The 16,170-nt window shown below is 41.6% G+C and overlaps 1 protein-coding gene across 2 annotated transcripts in view; it reads right to left on the bottom strand.

Annotated features, from left to right (window-relative positions):
• CDH13 (cadherin 13) overlaps positions 1-16,170 on the bottom strand; it is a 680,788-nt gene that overhangs the window by 54,670 nt on the left and 609,948 nt on the right. For both annotated transcript variants that reach the window (XM_081016580.1, XM_081016581.1), the window contains exon 10: positions 15,619-15,872. In XM_081016580.1, coding sequence (XP_080872706.1) covers positions 15,619-15,872 — 254 coding nt within the window. The remainder of the gene's footprint in view (positions 1-15,618; positions 15,873-16,170) is intronic.

The raw sequence follows: 16,170 nt of genomic DNA, 5'->3' as shown, positions 1-16,170 counted from the left end.
AGGCCACATAGCTTTTTGTAGTCAGTTGGCAATCTTGGGTAAGGTTGAGGATTATTTCTGCAAATACATCCTATTATTTCTGACACCACTCCTCATCTCTGGAAAGCCATACCTGAAATTCACTTCTGATTTATCATATATGTCAGCCTGGAGATTTAGCAAACTAACCTTAATAATCATTTTCTGGAATGATTTTAAACAAAATTTAAAAAAGATCAGGCAATTGGCAAGTTCTTTGCCACTGGATGATAGAATCTGGAAAAATGTCCAAGTAATTAATTACATTTGGAAAAAATTGAAAGGGATGGGGGGGGGGGGAAATGAATCTAAAACCTGCAGAATTGTTGCAATGAGAGCTTTAAAATGGAATGTAAATATTCCCTCATCAAATTAAAGCCATAAAGTGGTGATCATAGGGCTGTTAAATACAATTTGAAATTAAATGAAAAGATTTTCTTCATCTGTCTACTCCTGAAACCCCTTTCAAATACTTCTAGCTATCAAGTTGTATTATTATTATTATTATTATCCCTATGGATGAAAATGTGTGGCTGTGAAGAATCATAAAGAATCATAGAAGTTGGAATATTTTGAAAGAAATATCTATATACAGTGATCACACTTGGGAATGTAATTCAGAAAAATGAGGGGCTGTTTTACGAAGCAGTCTGTGCCCACGTGCATTAAAAGATATGCTTATTCCATCCTAGAAACCAAGAATCCCATTATCCCACAACTCATGGAGAAGAGGGAACATACAGAATCATACCCCTCACCCATCTACTCCAACATTATATGTGTCTACCAAGGGTCAGTCCCAAGATCCCTTGAACTGCGGATCAAACCTATGACCTTCTGCATGCAAACAGTGGCTCCATTATTAGGCCACAGATTCTCCAAAAGACGGTATGAAATTGCCTTGGACTGTAAGATCATTTGTCTGTGTAGCCGGCTTGTGATGCAGCATCTTTGCCTTCCACCCACAATAGCCTATTTCATGCAAATAAAATCTTCTCCCATTGAATGATGGTCCCACCACAAAATAATACTAATTCCTAGCCTGGGATCCCGTGGTGGGCAAGGAGAACTCCTCTGGGAGATTTTAAAGCTCCACCTGGATTGTATTGCTGATTTTAATTATTGCCATGCCTGCCAAAGTTACCAAAATCTACTTCTGGTATTGCTGAAAACTGCAAATGGGGAGAGCACTCCTGTTTGTGGGCTTCCCCTAAGCATCTGGTTGGTCACTTGGGCTGCATTCAGACAGCCATTTATTCCATTCCCCTAACATTCCCTTAACTGTTAATTTCCACATTACATTTGAGCTTTCACATGTCATGAAGGTCACTTCTGGGAATGTTATCACAGTGGAAAAAAAATGTTTTCAACCCACTTAACCTGAAAAGCATGAGAGATAAAATGCTGAAAACTAGGGCAGTGTACCAACATATAGTTATTTCTTGCTGTTTCATGGGAGAATGGGGGGGGGGGAGCAGAGATGTAGCCCAGTGGTGTTCGTTGTTGTGTCACACCATGCCCACTGTTGTGAATTAAATTTAGCTGGAACATGTTGCAATATCAGTCAAAAAGCCACAGTTTCAAAACACCACAGGCGCCGCAGTGTGAAAGCAACATTAGAAAATGAGATATAAGTGCTAGATTATGATCAAGAAAACTAATTCAGTATTCCCCACATCTGAATGCACCCTTAAAGAACAGCACTACATTCACACACCACTTTTAAAGCACCATGACACCATTTCAAACAGTCATGGCTTCCCCAAAAGAATTCAGGGGACTGTAGTTTTGGATGTTGAGAGTTGTTTGGGGGGTAGTGCTGAATTAAACCATGTGGAAACCCCTAGGCAGTTGAAATCTCAGGGAGGCCCCAGGGTGTGGATTCTAGTGGGATAACATTGATCTGAGAAAGCTTGATTGATTCAAGATCAAATCAATATTATTTTGATCCATTGTCGTGGGGCCCCCAAAGGCATGGGGCCCATAGGCTGGTGCCTACTCTGTCTATCTGATAATCTGGCACTGCTGGGAGGGGGTTATTCCCCTCCCAGATCTACAATTCCCATAGTTCCCTGTGAAGAGAGATTGATTATTAAACCACTCTGAGAACTGTAACTTGATGGGGGGAAACAGGAGTCTCCCAATGAGTGTCACCACCCTTAACTAACCACCATTTCCATAATTTTGAAGTGGCACCATAGTACTTTAATTGCATGGTGTGAATGTGGTGCAGGATGCTGTTCAGGCCCTTGGCCTGACCCAGCAAGGCTCCTCTCATGTTTTTAAATGTACTCCCACCATGGAGATTTTGCTTGCTAACAGACAAGGGGGACTTTCAGCCCACTGTTCTTACACACGCTTAGCTTGTTCCTGTTCCCAGTATAATCAGCGTTACTAGTGCTACAGTAATCCACAGCATCTCCCTGCCTTGTTAGTTGCCACGCAGTCTTCAAAGACAGAGAGGCCGGCAGATGAAACGTCAGAAGTGCCTGGACAAAATAAGCCTATTAACTGGCACAGTTCTCAAAGAGAGTGGCTTTTTTCCACCCCAGGAGGCAGCACGGGGGCGGGTAAGGGGAAGGCATCAAAAAGTAGCTCACTCCTGTGAAGCGAAATTCCCATTTAGATCAACAATGTTGCAAGAGGTCAGCAGTTCTCGCTGCCAGAAATCAGATTAGGACCGGTGTGAAAATACTTTCATAGCCATTGAGCTCTCTGGCTGAAATTCAGTTTAAAACACAGGAACATAGGAATCTGCCTTCTACTGAATTGGACGATCACTCTATCTTTCTCAGTATTGTCTACACTGATGCTCCACAGGGTTTCACACATTACCTGGAGATGCTAGGAGCTGAAGCTGGGACCTTCTGCATGCAAAGCAAATGCTCTACCAGTGAGCTGTGGCCCTTCTCCATAAAGATAAAAAACTGAGTGAGGGAGTTGAAGAGCCCATGAACTGTTCACACCTGGACAGAAGGCTGAGCAATGGAAAGATGCAGAGTATCATTATTTAAATTACAGTAGTATGTATGTGTGGAAACACAATAAACACACATCAGCATATGCAATTTTTATGCAAAACTAGTCACTCTGCCACCCTTTTTAAAGAGATACATCTCTGGCTTTAGGTGATAAGTAAGTAGCTACCCTAAAGGGATTTGCAATCTAGAAAACAACATAAGGGAGGCAACAGAAAAGGAAAAAGATATGGAGGCAAGGGTAAACGAAGAGAATGTGTGATTATTGGAGCTACATCTTCTTTGGATTCATTACAGTACAATGTAAGGATTGCAGGACCATAGCTGTCAACTTTCCCCCTTTCTTGCAAGGAATCCTATTCAGAATAAGGGAATGTCCCTTAAAAAAAGGGAAACGTTGACAGCTATGCACAGGACTGTGCCAAAGGCTTTGCAGAAAGCCATCCAATATCCTGCCTCCCCTCTTCCATCAAATAAAAACACATGCAAGAAAAGGAAAAGGGAGGTGGTGGTTCCCCTTGCCAAGGACGGCCCCAGAAGGGAGAGTTTTCATGTTCACTTTGACAAGTTGCAGTTTCATGCGGAAGAGCAATGGGTAGCTGAGAGCTAAACATGATTAACTTGGATAAGGCAGAAAGCACATCTACTGTTTGAAGATAAAGGATGCCTGAAGTATCAGCAGTGATTGGTGCTTGATTACAAACAGGTGCAAGGGGGGCCTGGTATTTTAGTAGACTGAAGTGGGCAGAACAACCATCAAAGCCCCAGATACTATAAGCTGATTGCTGAATGAGTTAAGTGAGGTGTAGCTAACTGGAGTGTTTGAGTGTTCTAACTAACAGGTGCCTTCACAGATGTGTCCCCTACTGCCGTGGGGTTTGGGCTCACCATGCAGTCATTCAGTGTTAAATTAACACTGGAAGATCCAGCAGTAAGAGATTCCCCCTACTGCACATGCATGGGCATTTACATTTGTGGAGAGTGCTAACCCATGTTTCTTCCATTTAACAGATACTGTGAAAATCAGACAATTTGTGCACTGAATGACAAAGGTTGGGGGAAGAATTAATTGACTTCACATTTTCATGCAATCCTGCCCAATTTGCAAACTGAAACACAACTGTGCTTCAGAATTTGGACCTTACTGAATTTTGTGATGCAGTTCTTTGACTGAAAAGCAGTCTCAGAAAACACATATATGAGTAAATAGAATGTACAAAACAACATTATATTAGAAGAAAGTGCTTTGGGAAATGTGTACATTAGGAGAAATTTGCATGCAAATGAATCTTAGATATTTTCTGTAGACTTTTTTAAAAGTAAAGAAAAACAACAATCATAAATTGATGTGGAAATGTGAGGCAAACTGAACTTAAGGTGGTGGTGGGAAGATGAATGGAGAAAAACTAAGTTTGACAGAGTCATTCATCCCTAAGCCTGCATACAGTGTTAAAAGCATTATATCAAGAGCAGGGCTTACTCACAATGAGGCAAACAGGAGCATTATGTTGCACACTAGCAATAAGAGAAAGCTGGGTTTGGTTTTGTGTATGCTTATATTTAAAAGGCCCTTTAAAAAAAACAAGACCCTCTTTCCAAATTTGCTGAAGGCAGTGTCAGGCTCTTAACAGCCTGCAAAGACATGCTTGAGAGAGTACCTTGTCTCTCTAATTTGCTCTTCTTAAAAGAAGCAGGAATGGAGGGGGGAGGGGTGGTGATGGGGAAACATTGCCATGATTCATCTGGCCTGGAGGAATGAATTAAAACCTCATACGTGACAAAGAACTGAGAAGGAACAGATAACTGAGTTATCCCACAGGACATGTGACAATCCAAGGATGCTATGAGACTGAGAAACTGAACAGCATGCTTTATTGTGAGTTATCTTACATATAAGCCGGTTCCCTGCATTCTAACACACTCTAGAGCAGCTTGGGGGCCGCTTTCCCTTCCGGGGGGGGGGGCACATGGCAGTGGTGGGTGGGGCAACGGATGCTACTTGTATCCTTGACAATCCAGCCCAGTGAAAGAAAGAGGTTGCTACACCCACTTACCATCCATGGAAGCAAACAGTGGAGGTTGGCACATCAGGGAAAATGGGGGACTGCTCCACCAATCTCATTCTGAGCCAGCGCTCCCTATTCCTCTTCCAGAGCTACAATTCTGAGTGGCTTATCAATCAATCCCTCTTCCTAGGAAACTCTGGGCAGTGTAGCTCTCTGGGGGAAATAGAGGCCTCCTAACAACTCTCAGCACCCTTAACCTATTACATCTCCCAGAACTCTTTTTTGTGGAGAAGCCAAGTGGTATAGTAGCACTTTAAATGTACACTACAATTGTAGCCAAAGGCTTGCAGGAAAAATGCAGTGTCATTTGGTTGTCTGAATTCCACAGAGAGATTTGCTTGCATCTTGCCTTAGCGGGGAGAGGAGGAGACTTGCTTATTTTCATTTTCATTTCATTTTGTTTTATTCTTTTGCTCTCAAGAGAACACCGGATTATGTTTTAGGCATTTCATGTATCACACATCAAGTTGAGTTTCTTACACTTGTTATTACACACTGTGCGAAAACACTTTGGGTACTTTATTTATTTATTTATTCTCTCTCACTGCCTCTCGAAGCCGAGGGAAGATGAAATGCTGCTGCTGTTTGGGAGCTAAGCTGAAGAAAAAGAAGGCAACCGGAAAGGAAAAACAACGATGAAGACGTACAATGCCACTGACAGTTCTGCTGGTGGAAATTATGCCCCCTCCCTTCTGCCTGCTGTACTGAAGCCCCACTGGGACTTTGACTGGCAAGCTACATGGAAGGGAATATGGCTGAGCGACGGAGCATCTACTTCGCTTGCAAAAGGTCCCAGGTTCAATCCCTGGCATCTCCAGGTAAGGCTGATGCCTTGGAGGTGATTGTAGGCAATGGTGAGCTAGATGGCTCCATGGTCTGACTCTTCTTCACACAATACATGGATTAAGGGTGGTGGCCATTGTCTAATCCTCTTTCAAAGCCATTCAAGTCAAAGTCATGGCGGAGAGGGCTTTTGACATCTACTAGCTACAAGGACTATGCTGTGCTTCCACGCTTGGAGGCAGTAATGTTTACGAATACCAGTTGCTAGAAACTGCAGGAGGGGAGAGAGCTCTTGTGTTTGGGTCATAGCTGCTGGTTTCCCAGGGTGGCCCAGGTGAGAACAGGATGGTGAACTAGCAGCATCATTCCCATCATGGCTTTCTGTGGTCCAGGGGTAGGGAAACTGTTGTCCTCCAGATGTTGTTGAACTCCAAACCCCATTGGCTCCAACCAGGATGCATCTGCATAATCAGCCTCTGTTGCAGTGTGATTCCCTCTGGATCTATTTGTAGGACAGCACTGCAGTGCCATCAGCCTGCTGCCTGCAGCTCCGACTGAAGGAGTGGCAAAGCTTTTCAGCTAAATGCAAGCAAATGGAGCCCCCTCACCTTCTTCCACAGTGACAATGATTCACTTCTCTCCCCAAATTGACAGATTTTGTCTTACCCCAGAAAATAACACAGATATTCCATAGGCCATATACTTCAGACTAACTATTTCTTTTTTGCCAGTCTGTTATGTGTCATTTTAATGGCCACCCAAGACATGTATGTGCCATATTACAGAGTGGTGTAGTGGTTAGAGTGCTGGGATGGGACTCAGCCGTCAGTCTCACCTGGAGCCATTCACTGTCACTGAGCATAACCTACATAACATTGGGGTGGGGATGAGAATAGGAGGTTTACCCATTGAAATAATTGAACCAAGTTACTCATGTTCATTGGAGCAGGAACCGGCAAGCCACTCCAGTATCCCTGCCAAGAAAACTCAATGGAACAAGAGTGCCTGGTGTGCTATGGTCCATGGGGTCATGAAGAGTCGGAACACGACTAAACGACTAAACAACAACACTCATGTTCATTAACTCTGAGTATGACTAGCATTGACTACTAACCAATGTCTGCCTCTTTGAAATCATTGGAGGAAATGAAATGAAATGAAATAAATAAATATTATGCCTATGTCATATTTTTTAATTCTTTTAAACACCAAATTATTTGATGGGTGAATTGTTTCATTGATTGTTCTGTAAAACTGCTTTGTGACCTTCTGTGGTGAAAAGTGATCTGTAAATACTGGAAATATTAAATAAATACATAAATGGTCTCCGCTGGCAAACAATTAGCTTGGCTACATGATTAAGATTGGGTTTATCATTTCTCCAAAGTTATGGCTTCTTTCAAGAGATGAAACCTGCGTTCTGCTCCTTACACTGGATTTCCATATGTAATGATCAAGCTTTACATTATGGGCACACGACCTACTGCTGGTTATAAGCTCTGAAGAACTTCAGTTCATGGGTGACTTATGGTCTCTCTGCTGCCTAACAAAGTGCATAATTTCACTTACACTCAGAAGCTATTTTACAGAAATTGGACCTCTTATTACAAAGTTAATAGAAAAAACACTAGTTGAACTCCATGAGGTATTTTTCCTATTACTGTAATATTACAGAAAGCTATTGGGTGAAAAATGAGTGCTCATATGTTCCAACCATTTCCTAAACGAACCTAAGTGCAATTCTAATAACAAATGCTGCATGAGGTTATTGAAAGAAAAATGGTAGGGAGGAGGGTGGGTATTTTTGTGGTTTTTTGAAAGGGTGTCTCATTTTACTGGAGGCAGTCTTGTCATAAAATGCCATCTCATTGGGCAATTATAGAGGCAGGACTCTGGGAAAAATTGCTAGTGCTACTGAAAGGCTCTGGGCTTTCTTAAGGATTTTTCGTGTGTTTGCCTGAACCATAAGAGCAGCAGGGACAAAGGTGTTCTGAGAGTGGATGAACAGAGGGAGGTTGTTTTGCAGGACACTCAGGGACAACAGCCACTTCAACGTGTGGCAAGAGCTGCACAGTGTTAGCTAATATATGTTTAGTCCACTCTTTTAACTTCCTTTTGCATAATTTTGTAGAATCTGCAGCAACAGGAGCCCTCACACAAGGACCCAAGCACAACAGCACTCTCCCCTCCTGTAGTTTCTACCAACAGGTATTCAGAAGCAATCACTGCCTCTGACCATGGAGGCACAACATAGCCATTGTGGCCTGAAGTTGTTGATTGCCTTCTTCTCCATGAATTTGTCTGATTCTCTTGTAAAGCCATCCAAGTTGGTGGCCATCACTGCCTCCTGTGAGCGAGGGCAGACTCTGGTCTTTCAGATTTCAGTGGTGCCCTGCTCAGTTCAGGACATCATAGCTGTGATGCCCTGAAGTGCCCCCTGGGCTAGGTGCCCAGCTCAGCGGAACCAGTTGCACTGCCCTAAATCCAACTCCACTGTGAGAGCAAGTTCATTAAGGTAACTATGTGCTGTGTGAATAAGTACTTCCTTTTATCTGTTCCGAGTCTTCCAACATTCAGCTAAAAAGATGAAAATTCTCAGACTACTGAGGAGGTGGAAGCGAGGCTATTAATTTAGGCCTATAGATTTATTATATTTTCTGTCTACACAAGGAAAGAAATTGTCTGACTTAAGAGCCTGGAGGCAAGCTTTTCAAACTCTGGAAGGCATTTTTAGCAATGAATGAGTGCCTAGCTGCATACATGCAGACACTTTTGGCTCAAGACTCTCTAGGTGTGTATGTGTGTGTGTGTGTGTGTGGTGCTTTTTGAAACGAGATTGCTGAGTAATCCAACAGCAAGCTTATTGGTCCATGCCTACAATAAAGAGAGTGAAAAATTAATCCCCACGCCATTACGGCAAGGAATGATAGTTCTCAGCTCCCATCACGTTTTGACAGAGAGTGCTCAGCTCTGCTTGATGAAGCCAGCAGCAGAGTATGAAATACATTTCTAGAATTAGTTTCATGACTCATAGCTTATGCTTTCATTGCTCACAGAGGGCTGGTGATTGGCAGCATAAGTAGGGACAACAGAAGTAAGTTACTTCTTGCTCTGCTTAGTTTCTGCAATGCTTGGGAGTTGGGTTGAAGAGCTACTTCACAAACAGAACTTCAGCAGATCAGTGTCCCCTGTAAATGGTTTTAGGCAGACTCCATCTCTTTACATACATAAATTAAATATCCAGATCTGATTTGTTTTCACTTTTCCAAGAAGCTTTCCCTTGGCATTTCCCGCATCTTGCAGCTGATAATTGCCGGCTGTGCTATATCAAATCATAGATGTGAAATGATCAAGTTATGCTGAGTTATTGTTAGCGCTGGTTTTAGTAGGGTTTTCCTCTCTCCCCACCCACTCTCTAAATGAAAATGGTTTTAAAATGATGGTATAAATGTTGTTCCTCTTTTGGTGTATATTTTGAAAACTGAATCAGTAAAAAATTGCTCTGGAACACTGATCCAGGAATTCGTTCAATGAACGTAGAATAAATTTGGAAGGGTTCCTCAATGTGAGCATCTCCTCACACAACTATACCAAAGAGACCACCTCAAGCAGCTTCATGGCTTTTCTCCAGATCACCAGCCATGAAATAGCATTACTTTTCTCCAGTGGATGAAGTAGACTTTTGCCAAATAAAAATCAAGTCATAGAAGGATTTTTAGTTTCCACATAACTTTCTCCTTTTTGCTACCATGGATAAATGTAGCTACTCATTTCTCACCTGGAATCTCTTTAAGAAGTTATCTAGAATCATATCTAGGTGGGGAACCTCAGGCATGGGACCAAATCTAGCCCTCAGAATACTACCCAGGCCATATCTTGCAATGCTCCTGCTTTACATCCTGTAAGTTTTTGCTGAGTCCCTGAACTATGGTAATGCTTTTTGCTTGTCTGGATGAAGAAAAGAGAGGTGTGTGTAGAAACCATCTAGAAATTGGCTCAGGGCCAGGGATGTGGGGGTTCAGGAGAATGCCAAGAACAGTGAATGGGAGAGGGGGGGCTGATCTGTCTGGCAAGCTGATATGTTTGTGCAGATGGAACATTTGTAACAGTATGATGTTGAATATATATATATATATATATATATATATATATAATCACATACCCATATTTTCAGATAATATGTGTGCCAATTAAATATAGCTATTTAATCAATTAGACATGCTGCAAAACCATAATCAACCATGCTCCTGCCTTTGCAAGAGAAAGATCAACTCACATCATTTCCCGAGAATGAAAGTTGCAGTAATATATTTACATAAATAATTAAAACTCCAGAAGCACAGTAGGTAATAAAAATATATTGCCACAATAAAATATGAAAGCAGAGAGCATTGCTTTAATTAAAAATTACCACTACAGTGCAGTAAACAACTTATTTATACTTAGTGTGAAGCCTTAACTCTTGGAAGGCTCTGGACTTGTTGAGCCCATGGTGGAAAGAAATACCTTGAAGGATCTTTCCATAAAGACATATTTCTGAAGCTGGTAAATATGTTTAATTAAGATCTACTGTTAATAATGGATTTCTGAGAATGAGGTTCTTCTTTTAATTTCCCATGGTAGGGAACATTATAAAATTTGGCCTTTAACATCTCTTACACACACACACACACACACACACACACACACACACATGTTCTGATTAACAATTCTGAGATGGGGAAGAGGCACTCAAAATTAAACTCTTAAATCTGTTATAAAACTGACAGGAATCCCTGATTAAGAAATCAAAGTTGGGAATTGTGATTTGGAATCTATTAATCATTAGCTTGGCTTAACTGTTGCATAATAAATGGTTTGGGGTCCTGCTTCCCCAGACGTCTAAGAAAAATGACACAATAAATAGAAAACTTAACTTGTGGTTAACTTAACAGTAGAGATGGGACTGCATCTAATGATCAACATTCAGCTATACCATATAAAGATTTGTCATCAATGCTACCAGCTGCAGCTAAGACAGGTAACAGCAAGAAAATAGAAAATTTAGGATGGAAAAGCATTCAAAGAATGGGAAACTTTAATATGGCAATATCCTGTAACTGAAAGATGGACAAAGCAAGCACTAGCAAAATTAAAAACGTAAAAAGAAACCCAGTAGGGATGGTGATGTCCTCTGCCCAGTGATATTTCTTCCTCCAAACTAGGGAGAGTTTAATTTTAATTTCACCCAAGCCAATGTTCCCGAGTGTTTGAGTACACTATTTTTCTTGCATTCTGAACATTGCACATATCAGGCTAGCTTATGCTGCTCATTACCAGGAGTCTGGAGAATCTCCTAGTTATTCACCAAGCAACCTGAAGATGCTCCCTTTGCATTAAATAGCTGTGCAGCTCAGGAATAATGCTTTCCAGGAACATTTTCACCCACAACAGCTAAATAAGTATACAAGCACATGTTTCCATTAGGCCTCTGTTAATAACAGGGAATATTATACAGACAACTGCTGGTTTTCAGATTTCAGCAGTCAGTTGTGAAAAGCTAATCCAGTGATAGCAGTCAGAGGACTGGACCAAATCAGTCCATGTGATCCACACACCCCCGGGTCTCATTTTCCAAGTGTTCAGTTTGCACCATTTTCCAAGTCTTGCGCAATTAGGCTGTGTGTGTGTGACTCTATCAACTTCAGATTCCCCCAATAAAACGGGGAGGGGGAAACCATGTACACCTACTTGAGCTCCTTGGAGGAAAAGGTAGTATCAAAATGTAATAAATAAATAGAACTTTTAATATTCAATTTACATAATGCATTTTCATGCATTATTTCCACCAATGTGTGCATTCTTGTGCACATTTTCCCCTAATGCATGCTGTTTGGGACACAGTTTTGGTGGTGGGTTGGGTTTGGAGAAGTGCATTGCAAAATTTTAAATAATGCAAATTTAGAAGGGCAGCTATGTTTGGTTTCACATATTGGTCTGGGAACTGTTAGTTAGAGTTTCATTTTCATTTACTTAACAAAAATTATATACCACTTCATTGTAAGAAAATCTCTAAGTGGCTTACACGATTATATAATAAAACATTTTAAAAATTCCCAATAAAAACAGATATTTAAAAACATTCAAAAGGTGATTAAAATCAACATTAGCTGAAATATCCCTCAGTACAATGGTATGATCTTGTGAAGCCACTCAGTTTTCTCAGCCTCTTCCATATTCAGCTGGTTCCCCCACCTTCCAAACCCTCCTCTGCCCCCAACCTCATGGCTTTGCTTTTCATGTTGTTATTGCTGCTCTTTTTGAGATGTTCAGCCTGAGGAAAGCAAAGCTTTCCTAGGGGGAACAGAGAGAAAGATCCTGCGGCTTGGCAGTGCAAGAGACGGTCTAAGTGATGTCATGAGCTCTGGAAGCCTCTTCCGTTTAGGTTCTGCGCCATTGTTATTCAAGATTGCTAACTCCTCGGCAGGAGATTGCGGCTGGTGGTACATGGCCAAGGGGATTTCTGCCCTTCTGTCTGGCTAGGTTATGCTATTTGCAAAGCAAACGAGCGCCCCGACGAGCCATTAATACCAGCTGTGATTTGCATTTGCAACATAATCATTATAGGAATTGCCAAAATATCGCTGGGCATGGTTGAGGGGGGAGGGGAGGGGAGCATTGGAGGGATCTGGTATTCAAGGCAGATTGAGGATAATAGCAGCCCACAGTCTGTCTCACACCTTTGGTCTCTGGAGACAGCATCCCTTCCACTGTGAAAGATCAAACACTGCAAATAATTAATGAGCCTGTTCTTGTCAAAATAGCTCCCTTGGAAATAGTTACACCTGTCAATAACTTGAGCGCCATATTTGTAATAAAAAAGGCCAACCCACATCAGGGAATACAGGACTTCTTCAATACAAGCTAGGTTTTAAGTGATGCACCTGGGAGGTAGCTGGCGGTGGTGATGATAGTCATATACTGATGCTCTGACACATAATAGAAATTCCTCAGCACTTGTCCATCCATCAGCAGCCACCCCTGAGAACAGCAAATGACACCAGGAATTCCTGGAGTAAAGACTAAAACAAAATGAAGTGGGTAAACCTGAAATTAATAAATAAATTTCCCCCAAATAATAAACAGGGGAGATGACACCTGTTAAGAGCAGAGCTCATAGTTATTTCTGACACAGGTGCATGAAATATTCATACTCTGCTTTAACTAGGTGTTTTAACGACATGGGGAATTGAACCCTCTAATTATCTACCCTAACTTTTCTCACCTAACATTGCAATTTGCAACGTTCGTATCTGCTTAAATTCTCCTTTGCATTGTTTCCACTTCTGCTTCACTCAAGCCACATGCACCCAAATGACTCCACTGCTTGTTTGTATACACCACGAGTGCAATGATCAGCAGAAACGTTTTCTTAGCAGAATGAGTTATGTGCTTCTGGGCTGAGCCAACTCTCTGCTCTCTGAGCCAGCCCCTTTCAGAGCTTGACTGCTCTTGGGGTAACAGGCCATCTAAGACTCAAATGCCTACAAGATGAGAATGCAGAACTCCATCTTCCATCCTGTGCCCTCTGGAGTGAACCTACCTAATATGCACTTCATAAAGTGATACATGAAGTGAAGTTCAGCCATCCTTCAAAATTTGCACTTCTCGGGATTTTGGAATGCAGTTCTCCAACCAAAACATGTATACAAAAATATGTATATTAGGAGAAAGTGTGCATAAAGTTACACATATCTGTTAATATAGCATACAAAATTGCATTATATTAGGAACAATAGCTCTGTGAAGAGTGTTGCTAGATTTGGGTACAGAATGTGTGTACTCAGGACAATGTGCAATAATTAGAAACAGAAAGAAATCAAAATGGGCAGCTTTATCCATCCATCCCTAGCTTGAGATATTGCTAAGCACAGGAGTTAGTACTGATTCCTCCAGAACAGAAACAGATGGGCAGAAAGAATGTAGCAGCTGTGCATGCTGCCAACTGGAGCCACCCTCGTGACATGCACCAATGCTGGAGGAATGCAACAGCTATGGTCTCCTGTTACAAATATAAACTCTATAAAATGTGAGAGAGTAAGTCCCCACTTCACATATGACTGCTCCTATATCACTCCCAGGGACATGTAAGAGGTTCCACCCAGGATTGGTCTTCTTGTCATGTATGCATAGCAAATAAGTGCTGTTGACCCTGTTAAGGAGTTCTGTGGCTTGTGTGTCATGCAAACAATCAAGGAATCCCAGGCATGCAGAAGGACATCTCTGGTCCATTTTCAAGAATAATAGAGAGGTGGGTGGAAACAGATATGTGGAAGGGCTGAGAGAAGGTAGGGCCCAACAGATATGCCCAAGGCTGAGAGAAAGTAGGGATTTTGCAGTGTCAAAGCTATAGTTCTGCAGGATTGCTCTAAAGTGGGTCCAGAAATGTTAAGGCAGAGACGGGATTTCAGAGATGGAAGAATGCTCAAAGAAAAGGAAGCCCAAACAGGTAAGTTAGGCAAAAGTCCTGAGTCACCTCCAAGCTCCTTGCTTCTGGGGCTTCTGGAAAGCATAAGCCACCCCAATTTGCAATTTGCACTTGCTGCAAAAGATAATTCTAGCTGATATCGATGAAAGACACAACCCCTTTGAGGAAACTTTGTGGGCTGCTTCCTCGTGCACTAAAAGCAATGGTGAAGGCCACACCTGTGCAAGCAGAGACTCCAAAAGTACACTGGCAAATGCATGGGGCTGTGGATTGGAGTGGCAATCATCTTCAAAGGTCCACACATACATCCATGCATTACATGTCATTAACAATGATGCCAGTTGCAGACAGTTTGGATGTCAGCTGGCTATCACAGAATTTGCTGTTTCTATATTCCCAAGCTATCCCTACTCCAAACAGCCAGTCAATTTTAGAGTGAAAAACCTATAGTTTCTCTCTCCACAGGGATGTGCAAAAGTGCCGGTAGATGAGAATAATCTGATATATTTGCACATACTGTGGCCGCAGGAGGTTCAGAACAGGAAACCACATTCATATGTCACAAAATAGTATTGTAATTGATTCTCTATCCTTTAAACATGAGACAATGGCAGCATTTAATAGTCCACACACTTCCTTGGAGACAGGGACTACATGTGTGATATTATCAGAGACATCATTCTGTAGAATTGATCCTGGGTGGTCTTTCCCCCTTCTAAAAGTAGGTGCTTTGTTTAATGTCAATGCTTCAACTGAAGGACATTTATTTCCCAGTAGCACTGGAAAATTGGGGCAAATAGCTATCATTTCACCAGTGAGTGTGAGAACTAAATATGAATATCATTCGGCCTATTAAACAAAGGAGGCATTCCCCCACCCCACCCTGTTACCTGCCTTAACTATTTTGTCCAACATTATTTTGCAGAATAAATTACACGTTCACATAATTTAAAGCAAGAGAACTTGAACAGATTTCCCAACTTTTATATGTTTCTTTGTGACCCTGAAGCATAGGAGCATCAAGGTCCCAGTACCCTTTCTGAAAATCAAGATCCAGATTTTCAAATTGGTCTTGTCAACGTGAACTTTATCCAATTTTCAGTCTTTGTTTCTAAATTATTTGACAGTGCTCAAATCAGGACATGTGTTAGGACAGGCATCCCAGCAATCAATCAATCAATCAATCAAATATAAAAGCCATATGGTTGTTAATGTGAAATATTTGCAAACCTCAATATTAGCATTTCATTTTTTAAAAATATCAAGTTCATGAGAAATTACTGGGATTCAGAAATATTCTACTCACCTTATAGTCTGATGTTGCAAGGTGTCTGGATCTGTGGCATTGACCGTTAACACAACACTGCCAATGGGGATGTTTTCTTGTTTGGTGATAGTCATTGGGTCTGGGTGGAAAACAGGGGCTTCATTGACATCCAGAACCGTGATCTGAACAGTTGCTGTGGAACTGGTGTCATATGCTATGTCTGGAACTAATGGATCTTCATTTTCTACTTTGATCAGGAGTGTGTGGAAAGCTGAAATCTCACAGTCCAAAGGCTGAAAAGCAAGAACATAAGAACATAAAAAGAGCCCTGATGGATCAGGCCAAATGCCATCCTAGTCCAACACCCTGTTCTCACAGTGGCCAGCCAAATAGAATGTATCAACCAGGTTTAATAGTCACTGATAGCTTTATTGTCCATAAATTTGCCTAATCTTATCCATAATGGTGGCCTTTGCTACCTCTTGTGGGAGCGAATTCCATACCTTTACTACACACTGTTGTATATTGGGTTAAACCATTGCTAGTCTCTCATCAGTGGTAAACAGGAAATGTTGCCTCTTTTTCAAACAG

The sequence above is a fragment of the Podarcis pityusensis genome, assembly GCF_964106645.2.
Source record: "Podarcis pityusensis genome assembly, chromosome: 8".
Classification (NCBI taxonomy): domain Eukaryota; kingdom Metazoa; phylum Chordata; class Lepidosauria; order Squamata; family Lacertidae; genus Podarcis; species Podarcis pityusensis.
This window is presented reverse-complemented; position numbering and strand designations above follow the sequence as displayed.